We start from the raw sequence: 11035 nt of genomic DNA on the forward strand, positions 1-11035 counted from the left end.
GGGGTTGCCCATACTGTGGTGTCTTTGTCACTTGGGATTACTGGGAGGATGAGGGAGAATGAAATTAAATGAGGACTCCTTAGATGTTTGGAGATGCTGTAAGACGCTGAACAGAGGTCTGTCATATCATGACAGGAGGAACTGTTACCTCTCTATCCCTTCCTTGCTCCTCAAAGAGGGGAGATGAGAAGGGGAATGGACAAGATTTGCCCAGGTTCAGTGACCTGAATATAAAGGCCAGCCTGCTGTCTCCTGCTGGAGGAGAAACTGTGGAATACACTGACTCCTTCTCACCCTGGGTTCTACAAGTGGATGGCCGGTTAAGTCATTTCTCTGATCACATTACTTTGAGGGTGAGGAAGGATGAAGTACGTCAGCGTTGTTCTATGAACAGATCCAACCCTAAGCAGGGGTTTAATCTGTCCCTTGGACACAAGCGAACCTGGTATGAGAGAGAAAGCATGAATACTGAATTTGGAAAGACCTGGGTTTTCAATCTCTTCTACCTCGCTCGGCTGTAAAATGAGAATGACATCAACTGTGTTGTTTTGAAGAAGTGGCATAAATTTTGCTTTTCTTCCTCTCTTTCCTCAGCTCTTTAGCAACCAGGAAAGTTCAAATGATAGAGATGGGTGATTAGCTAGAGCCAAACAAGTAGTTAGACCCAGGACTCAAATCTAGGTTTCTTGAACCCTAGAATAGTCTCTTCGGGTTTTTGCATTGGGTGTTTCAGAGCAGGAGAAAGGAACTATGGATGTCCCTGTCATTCCATTTTTTTTTTTTTTAACTTTCACAAGTATTCATTCACTCAGCCAATGCACTATTTCTCAAATGCTTACTATATGCAGAGCCCCATGCCTCCTGTAGTACAGACAGTGTGAGCCAAACAAGACTGGTTCCCATCACCAAGGAGCTTGTCTTCATGTCCTCCTTTGCAAATTAACTCATATGGTTTTCACAAGGGATGACAGAAATATTAGGATTACGTACACTTTACAAAGGAGCAAACTGAAACACTAAGATAAAGGACTGCAGTGGCGCAAAAACATAAACTAGTGTCTTTGGTGATCTACCCTGTGCTGCACGGGTTCCCAATGTACTGCGACAGTGAATAAAAGGTTTCTCTTAAACTCATCTCTACGCTCGTTATCTTCTCTCACTCCATTCACTAATCCCAAACCCCCCACCTCCGCCCCGCCCCGCCTCGCTAATAAAACATCATTCCTGAGAATCCAGGACGCCTGCAAAGAATAGGCCACTCCAGCAAAACTACAACCCGCCTGCGCCCATCCAGTCGTAACTTCCGGCTTCCATTACCCACGTGATCAGGTACGCTTGCTGCGCATGCCTAGTAGGAAGCCGGGCTATACCACTTTGCCTCACCGAGAGGGTATATTTTGTATGTTTTTAAGTTTAAAACCGATTCCCGAGATTACGCTTGTATTATCTCGGTATTCACAGAGGATAAGAGTAAGTTTAGGGTGGCAGGAGATGAAAGGACCGGAGGAGAATATGGCGAAAGCGGAGCAGGGGATGGGCTCTCCCCTTCACAGATAATGGGAGGAGCCTGGCCAGAGCGAGTTCTTTCCTTTCGGCGCTGCGGCCGCAGCCATGAGGTGAGGGCGCGTGGGCCTCTGTTTCTAGCTGATCCGAGGTGCGGGAGGGCGACAGGGCTTCCTTCCACGGCCCCGGGTGGGAGAGATGAGGTGGAGGCTGCCCTGACGCAGCCGGTCCCGGAGCTTGAGCTAGGCCGGAGCACACTAGGCCCCGGCCTCGAGGAGATGGGGGAGAGCGTCCCGAGAACTCTAGGCCGCGGGGAGGGCGGGCCCCGTGCCCCATACGGATCGCGGGTGACTTGCGCAGGCAGAGGAAGGGCTGCGGCGGGGACTAGGCTGTGGTCACCTTACTAGCTGGGTGCCCCGAATCGGAGCCGGTCTCTGCTTCCATGTGACGTAGGACACGTCTCTCGTAGGCCGCGGGCCTCAGACTGCTTGGAGTGAGGCGATCCCTAGCACTTTAACGCCTTCCACCCCATGGACGGTACATAAGAAAACTCTTAAGGCTAGCAGAACATAAGTTTATTACTGTGGTAAGACGAAAACTGGCCCAAAGGCCAGTTGCAAAGGATTAGCAAACCAGATACACCTGCCTCGGACTCTTCACATTAGACGCTTGTTATTAGAGCTCAGTCCAGGAAGGGCAGAAGCCCCCTCTTCATCCAATTTTATCCGGTTTTACCTCTTTTTCCAGAGGAGAAGCCTGAGGCAGAAAAGTTACAGAATAGCTTGGGCTTTGTTTTCATTCCAGGACAGCCCGTTGCCCCACAGGAATGCCCAGCACAGGGTTTAACAAAGGTCTTGCTATAGGAAAGATACTTAATATGGGGTTGGAGAAAGAGATGTTTGCCCTGAATACTGAGGGCCTGCACATCATCCACTTTCCATGTTGTGTGTGTCACAACATTAAATGATTGGAAGGCAGGTCTTGCTGGGGATGCTCGTTTTTGCCCTGGAATGGATTCCAGGGCCTGATAGTGTTTTCTGTTTGTCACAGTATGCTCAGGCTTCAGAAGAGGCTTGCCTCCAGTGTCCTCCGCTGTGGCAAAAAGAAGGTCTGGTTGGATCCCAATGAGACAAATGAAATCGCCAATGCCAACTCCCGTGAGTTCTTGGGATCTTCTTCACCTTATCCCTTCCTCATTCTTTATGAGATGAAAGATTTCACGATCGTATTGACTCTTAACAAACCTAGGAAAGCTCATAGTCTGGGGTTTTCTAAAATGGAGGGTCCAAGAAATTTGGAGATGCCAGAGGTCCTGTCCCTGCCATTTGCCAGAATGACAGGATAGAAGTCAATGAAACAACCCAGTGTCGTATTTATGATTATTGCTAGAGTTGATATTTTGTTTTACAGCTACGTGAAGGAGTTTTGAGGAGACAGTACAAGGACTGGGAGTAGAGATGGCCAGGGAAATGGTGAAGTGATGGATTGGGCAGACCTGGGGCCTCAGGCTTTAGCAAAGGCCGCGTGGCGTATGATTATTCAAGGCAGTTAAACAGGTGTCAGTCCTGCAGATAGCAACATAACCCACATTACTTCCATGTAATCATTGTTGCAGAAAAAAGTGTTCAACGATCTTTGTTAAAGATAGTAAGGCAGGCTTTATTCAGGACCATTGCTGCCAGTGTAGGACCACTGCAGTGGGATTTTACACTGGGGGACAGATTGCTGTCCAATCTGAACATAGCATGGTCAAGTAGGAATTCGTGGCGAAGGAGGGTGATGTGACGGTCAGTGTATGGAAGATTATTAAAAGGAAACCTTAGTGTCAAGGGGGATTCTGGCTAAACTGAGCTAACTGGGTTGTTGCTAAAGACCAGGCCAGGATGATCAGGCATTGCCTAGGAAATGTTGGTGGATGAAGAAACTGATATGCTATCGGGGTAGGGGCTTCTGCTTAATTAAGCAGGCTTCTTAAAAAAACTAGAATTTACAAGGAAGTGCATAGGTGGGCCTAGGAGGTGGTTTGGGAGCCTGAAAGTTTGGTCAAGCAAAGAAGGTTGGTCAATATCAGGGAATTCCTTAACCAGTTTGAATTCATGGTATTGTGATATGTGCTCAAAATATCCTAATCTTCAGAACAGTGGGTAATAGTTGAGACAGGATCTGAAGGACTAGGCCATATCTGCACACTATTTTGATCACACGTCCCTAAGTACATAAAATTTGAGTGTGCTGTAAAACATCTCGAGAGATAGGGGGGAAAATCTTAACAGAAGAGAAACGAGCAGAAGTTCTAGTATTTGTACCATTTTGGAGCCCACTGGGCCAGGGATGTGAGCGATGTCTCTGGCTTGTCCTGTTTGGACTCTGGATCGTGACTGGTATTCTTGGGGCTAGGCCCCAGCCCACTGACTAGATAGATACATTATGTTTTCCCAGGTCAGCAGATCCGGAAACTGATCAAAGATGGGCTGATCATCCGGAAACCTGTGACTGTCCATTCCCGGGCTCGATGCCGGAAAAACACTTTGGCCCGCCGGAAGGGCAGACATATGGGCATTGGTAAGTGTGTTCTTCCCCTTTCTCCAAGACTCAAATTAGAGCTGCCTGAGTCTAGACTGAGCTATATCCAGGGTCTACCCCGCCCCATTTTGTCTCCTCTTAAGCCCTTTTCTTACTCCTTGATCTTTAGTGAGCCTTCTTTGTGTGCAAATCAAAAAGTTGACGATAGTGTTGGAGTTGAAGGTATTAGTAAAAAGAGGTCCTGTTTATTGAGCCCCTACACTATGCCAAGGATTCTATTGGGTGTTTGAAAACGTTGCCCAGCAAATTCTAAAACTACTTTCTAGGGTTAGGATAATTTAGGGAGGTGAAGGTCACACTGCCTTTAACTTACCGCACTGCCTTGGTGCACACCCTGTCATACACACGTTATGCACCAAGTGAATGGGGAATAGTAGCCTTGTTGAGGCTTCCTTAAAATGAATAAATGAAAGAAATGCTTAGTCTCATTATCTGTAAAACGGAATTAATAGTACTGAAAATGAGTTCGGGCACTTGCCACATGACTGAATGAATTATAAAGTCTATTAGAAATTGGTAGCTGTCCTTGTGACCGGTCAGCTGGCTCTAGTAATGGACTTGAGACCCAGGGGCTCTACAGTGGGCTTAACTTCTCTTCCCTACAGGTAAGAGAAAGGGTACTGCCAATGCCCGAATGCCGGAGAAGGTAACCTGGATGAGGAGGATGAGGATTCTGCGCCGGCTGCTTAGAAGATACCGTGAATCTAAGAAGATTGACCGCCACATGTAAGCACACCCTCTTCTTGGCCCACTGAAACTCATTTGGTACTCTGACAGCTTGTTCTCTGCACAGACCCGCAATCTGCCTCCATTGGCCTTGGGGAGGGAGCCGTGTCTTACGTTTGTTATTGTTTTTAATGTTTATTTTGGGAGACAGAATCCTACGGGGCTTCATCCACGAACCTCGAGACCATGACCTGGGCCGAGATTATGGGGTCGAATGCTTAACGGACTGAACCACCCAGGCACTCCTGTCTTAGGCCTTTTTAAGAAAAATTCTTCCATTCTGTCCTTTGTTGTCTGCCTACCCCCTCCTCCCCCCAAACACACACCATCAGAATAGCCCAAAAATTCAACTTACCTGCCAGGCAAGCTCTTGTATCTGGAAACTGCACAAAAAGTCTTGGTTTGGGGGAAACAGTCCGTACAGAACAGAGAGGAAAGGAACCTCGCATACTTAGGGACTTGGTGTAGAGGAGCAGACGCTGGGCCAGCCTCTGATCCCATCACCGACCAGAGCCTCTGCACCTTACACCCTGCAGGTATCACAGCTTGTACCTGAAAGTGAAGGGTAATGTGTTCAAAAACAAGCGGATTCTCATGGAGCACATCCACAAGCTGAAGGCAGACAAGGCTCGCAAGAAGCTTCTGGCGTAAGTTTTTTCAGGAATTGGCCTCTGTCGTGGGGGCAGGTTCTTTGATCTTCATTACAAAGGTTCTTCTGAGACATTTGAAATACACTAATGCATAATTTTGACTTGCTTTGACAGCTTGTCTGTCAGACAGCAGTCTGTCCAGATCATAGCTGTTGTGTTAGAAATCCGTCCTCCTCTGTTCCCTACACCACCTACCATCATTGCAGGGTAGGGACTGGGTTAGTGGAAGCAGGAGCTCTTGGTGGCCCTGATGACTCATTCCTCAAGCTGACTAGGCTCAAAGGGAGAGGTCTGGGCCTGTGCTTCTGTATACTGAGCAGCTCATTCATTCTCAAACTGACCCATCTTTTCTCTTCCATCATCCAGTGACCAGGCTGAGGCCCGCAGATCTAAGACCAAGGAAGCACGCAAACGCCGTGAAGAGAGGCTCCAGGCCAAGAAGGAGGAAATCATCAAGACTCTGTCCAAGGAGGAAGAGACCAAGAAATAAAATCTCCTCTCTGTTGTCTGTACATAGTGGCTTTGGCAGCAACACAGATCAGTTCTTCAATAAAACAAATCTTTATCTGTCTGTCTCTGCGTCCGGAGTTTTTGGCCGTGTGGTTGGTCTTCACTATTTAGAGGGTCAGAACTAACCACACTGAGCATTGGGATGCCGGCCTTTCCTGGGTGCCTGTTTCCTTTCTTCCTTGACTCTCAGCATCTGGTTGTGCTTGTATCCCTCCATCCGTGGGAGAAAGGGTTTTTTGTTTTTATCTTGTTTTAGTTGAGTATAGGGCTTAATCTGAAGGGAGGGGAAGAATGGCTTCTACCCAAGCCTCCAAAATCCTGTGCTTGAAAACTGCCCTTCACGGCAGACAGTGGGGGACATGTCGGAAGTGGTGTAAAATGTTGATTGGGAACCAACAGAAGTTGTGACATCAATTGTCACATCGTTCAAACAAAGTCATCGGAAAGTAATATGCATGGACTTGCCAACTGTGCCCTGGGGTCCAGGGTTGAAGTCTATGCCAGAACTCCGCTGCCACCAGCCCAGAATCTATGCCACCTGGACTTTAACTGCCGACCCCATCCCAAGCTCCCCAAAAGACCTTGAGGTCTTTGGAGCGTCCCAAGTTCTAAACTTTTTTCCTACCAAAAGGATTTTTGGGGGCTCCTGGCTGGCTCAGTAGGAAGAGCATGCAACCCTTAAACTAGGGGTCGTGAGTTTGAGCCCCACATTGGGTACAAAGATTAATGAAAAAAGAGTAATTTTTTTAAGTTTATTTTTTGAGAGCGACCATATGAGCAGGGGAGGGGCAGAGAGAGAGGGAAACAGAACTCCAAGCAGGCTCCAGGCTCTAAGCTGTCAGCCAGAGCCCAACACAGGGCTCAAACTCACCGTGAGATCATGACCTGAAAAAAAACGTTAAGTGTTTTGGTTTATACCCATCTCAGGGCATAAAGGAAAAAGCTTTTCTCAGCAGAAATTGAAATAAAGGCACATGATGTGAAGGCCTGTTGAAGCCATTGTGAGTTGCTTAATGAATTCATACCCCCTTTTGTAAATAGTAAATTTTATTTTGCCACTTAGCTGGTAGTAAGAACCGCCAATAAATTCTTCAGTAAAGTATCTGCTCTGCAAGCCAAGGACTGTTAGGCACTTTACACTGACTCCTATTGATTAATCTTCATAACATTGTAAAGCAGGGTTATTACCTTCTCTACTTCGCAGATGAGGGAACACATGAAATGCTGGCTTCACATGGCTTGTGTTGGTGGGAAAATGGATTCAAGATGTTGAAGTAAAATGGGACTTGGTAGACATTGATCGGCTTTGGGGGACTGGGCAGGTGACGCTTCTGGTGTCAGAAGGAACCAACTGGGTTAGGGACGATGGCCAGATGTCCAGGTGGGAAGCATCAGTCAGCCAATTAAATGGAGGGCCAGAGTCTAGGCTGGGGAGAAAAGTTGCATAGAAGGGACCATCTCCTTTAGTTCTTGGCACAGGGAGGACTGGCATGCCTGTCCTGGTTTCCTTCCTGCCCTCCACCCCTTTCCTGAGTGTGAAGGGGGTGTGAAGGCCAGCGGGGGACTTCAGGGGATGTGTGGGCAGACGCTCCCATTCTGCACTTGTGTGAGAAAGGCAGGACTAATGTGTTCTTGGGAACACCAGACCCCTCCTACTATGTCTTTAGGGTCCTCGTCCCGTCTGGATAGGGTGGGGCAGGTGGGTAGCCCAGGACAAGAAAGCCCAGACTCAAAGACCCAGAGTCTTATGCACACCCATATGCATCAGAACCTGCTTTTGGGGTTCCTTCCCTGTTGCCACTGTAGCAACCTGTGTGAACTTTATCCATCAGCTCTTGACTATAATCCTTTGCCGTTCCAAGTGTGGGGAAGCTGAAGGGAAAGAGTCTTGGTCAAGCTCCCAGCTTGGATCGCAGGACACGGACACCTCCTTCCCAGGCCTGGCTGGGCCACAAGAGGAAGGGCATTGAAGGCCACCCCACCTCCACGCCCTCAGGCAGTGGGGGGACGACAGGAAGGAGAAAAAGGTAACCCAAGCATGGGACCCTCCACCGGGCGTTCAAAACTTGCAACACAAAGCTGGTTTCCACCCTGGACCAGGAGATGGTGCTGTTCTCTCGCAGGTTGCTGCAGGTGTAGCAAACCCTCACTTTTGGGGTTGTTTTTGAAGGAGTTGAGGTGGGAGGTAGGAGCCTATCTCTTGGGAAGCCTTGGATTTAATCACTTCTTTCTGAAGCTCACCCCAGGCCTGGAGGTTACTTCTTTCCATGGGCCGCCAACCCCTTCCTAGGGCAGTGTCAGGGAGGGCCCCCTTAGCAGGCCGATCCCCTAAAGTAACCACTGGATCTCTTCCAGGTCCTGGAACCTTGGAGAAATTCTGATGGAAAGAAAGGTCCATTCTCTCAAGATCTTAGAACTAGTCCCACCATATAATTTTGCATACCCTTTAAAGGGGTTCACGGCCCTCAGATAAACACTCCCTGAGCAAATCCAATTCCATTTCTGGGGGAGGAAACTGAGGCCCAGAGAGGCTAATGACTCCCCAGAATCTCAGCACCGTGTGAGCACCAGCACCTTTGACCCTCCCGACGACGTGGGAGACTATGATTCAGAGTAGGTCGCTGCAGAGGTGCCGGGCAGCTGCTGTGGGGCCACGAGCTGGAGAAGGGGGACAAGGCCAAAGGGAGGAGTGCTAGCAAGGTGGGTAAGGCTGCACAGCGGGGGGGCTCACTCTGTTTGTGTCACCGCCCCCTCCCCCCTCCCCGCCGACCTCTGGTATTCACCTCTCTGCTCTTTTAGGCCTCCTGTCTCCATTCCTAGGCTCCTCCTTTTTTTTGCATCTCTCCAAAGTCTGGCTTCATACTACATATGCCCAGTTAAGCTCAGGCAGAGATGGAGGGAGGGAGGGCATGTGTGGGGCAGACAACGGAGCCAAATGGTGAGCTGGCACCACCAGTAGCTTCCTGGGCATTCTCTGCCCCAGGCCAACGGTGTTGCTGGCCCAGCCACCCCCAGAGTGGGCACAGAGGAGGGCAGAGGCTATAGTGGGGGCACCAGCTGTTCCCAACCCCCAGGCTGTGAGCATGCCGTTAGTGGTTCAGCCACCCGAAAAAGCTGCTGTACTCAGCAGTGCGGCAAATGGGCTAGGGAGGAGGCGGGGGTCCAGGCCAGCTGCCTGCTGGTGGCAGACGCAAGTGGAGTGTGTAGAAGGCTTGGCTGAAAGGCTCTCACTCTCTACGGTGGGGTGGGCTTTCGATTCCTGGAGCCCGTGGCCCAGTATCCTGGGGCGTCTCTATTTCCATCTCATTAGTTTAAGGCACTGAGGGACCCAGGTAAGGAAAGAGCTCAACCAGGGGCAAGAGACATGATTTCTGAGGTTGTCTTGGTCACCAATTTGCTGGGTGACCTTGGGCAAGTTACTGGTCCACTCTGGGCCTCAATGTCCCTCTATATAAAAGGGGCAAGGTCCGGCTGGATAAGCTGTATGACCTTGAGTATGCCACCTAATATCCCTGGGCCTCAGTTTCTTCATCTGTGAAAAGGGGAGACCACCACTTTCCTCACTGGGTCACTGAAGGGATTAAATAAAATTCCTGGCATGGTTCTCCAAGCACAGCAGGTGCCACTTTACATGAGGTCCCCTCTCTTTAAGCCACTGGCCTGGGTTTGTGACGCTTGTTTTCATTCCCCCCATCAGAGGTCTTAGAGGAGGTCATCCTCCTCTGGCTCACCCGCGGAGCTCTAGGACCTTCCCTGGGTGAAAGGGCCCAAAGAAAGCTCAGCGTCTGGTCCCACCTGGCCTACCTTGCTTTGGGGGGAGGGGACCGGGGAAGGGGGGCTGGGAGGCAGAACCGGTGGGTGCCTGTCAGAAGGGGCAGCCCCCACCCCCTGCATTCTGACGGCACTGGCGGCATTGCCCTGGCACCCCCGCAGCCCGCCTCTCCCTCCCTCTGCGCTCCCCTCTGCCTATAAATAGCACAGGACGTGCCTGTCTTGGCGATGACGCGGCCAGGCGGGCGGAGGGGAAAGAGGCAGCTCTGCCGAGAGCAGGTGGGCGGCGGGCACCGCTGCGGGAGGGGCGCCGCTGCCGGCCCCCCTTCGTGCCAGGCTCTCGATGACGGGCATGATTGAGTCATCTCAGGGCCCCACTGTCGGCGACTGTTCCCGCCGCCAGCTTTTCTGCCTGGGGCTTGGGGGGCGCGAGGCTGACCTCGGGTGGTCTCGGAGGGCACCGCTGGGTCACTGGGTCGGCAGAAAGGGTCCTAATGCACATGGTTGAGTGCCCGCTCCGCCCCCCCTGGGGACACGGGTGCGCATCCAGCCTGAAAGTGACCTCAGCCCCACCCTCTCCCCTTCCAGCTTCCCGCAACATCCCCCACCCCACCCACCCCACCCCCACCCTGCCGCCCTGTTTTCTTCTCAAGGTCCCCCCCCAGATCCCCCATCTCAGGCTGGGGAGGTGGAAGGGAGTGGGGAGGTATGGGAACCCCTGCAACATCTGGGCCAGCCCCAGCACCCCACCTGTCAGAGAGCCACAAATTCCTCCACCTCCAGGCTTGTCTTCTTTTGGAACCTCCAGCCCCCGCCCCACTCCTTGGACCTTTGCTTCCTCTCTCCCCAGCAGATACACAGAGCAGACAGGTTGGGACAAGAAACATTTATTTAGGGGCCTGGGGGCTCAGCAGTGCCCCAGCCGACCCATCATGCAGCCTTATGTACAGTGGGCATTGGGCCCGCCCCTGGGATATTGCTGAGGGGGGGCCCCATGGCAGCAAACAGGGCAGTGTGGCTTGAACCCCCCTCCAAGGGGGAGAAGTGGAGCAGGGGCCAGTGGGTAGGAGAATGTGTCCCTTCCACTGTATGGGAGGGTGTGACTGTGCCCAGGACAGGGACTGGCATTGGCTGGCACGATCAAGGGCACAAGAGGAGGCTCTGAGCTTGGGGGGAGAGGGAGGTTGGCACCAGAGAAAAGCAACCTGAAAGGGAGGGGTCCTCTTCATGAGTGCCAACCCACCAACAGGGTGCCTACCCCCTTCCTTTCCTGGTGGCCAAACACAATGATT

The 11035-nt window shown here is 51.1% G+C and overlaps 1 protein-coding gene across 1 annotated transcript; it reads left to right on the forward strand.

The window, feature by feature from the left end:
- The first annotated feature begins 1526 nt into the window (after positions 1–1526).
- Positions 1527–6033, forward strand: RPL19 (ribosomal protein L19). The gene is made up of 6 exons (XM_049635929.1): positions 1527–1616; positions 2554–2660; positions 3943–4065; positions 4692–4812; positions 5349–5459; positions 5829–6033. Exons 1-6 carry the CDS (start codon positions 1612–1614, stop codon positions 5950–5952), a joined length of 591 nt encoding a protein of 196 aa, XP_049491886.1. The 5' UTR covers positions 1527–1611; the 3' UTR covers positions 5953–6033.
- The last annotated feature ends 5002 nt before the right edge of the window (positions 6034–11035 follow it).

The sequence above is a fragment of the Panthera uncia genome, chromosome E1, assembly GCF_023721935.1.
Source record: "Panthera uncia isolate 11264 chromosome E1, Puncia_PCG_1.0, whole genome shotgun sequence".
In the NCBI taxonomy this organism is placed as follows: Eukaryota; Metazoa; Chordata; class Mammalia; order Carnivora; family Felidae; genus Panthera; species Panthera uncia.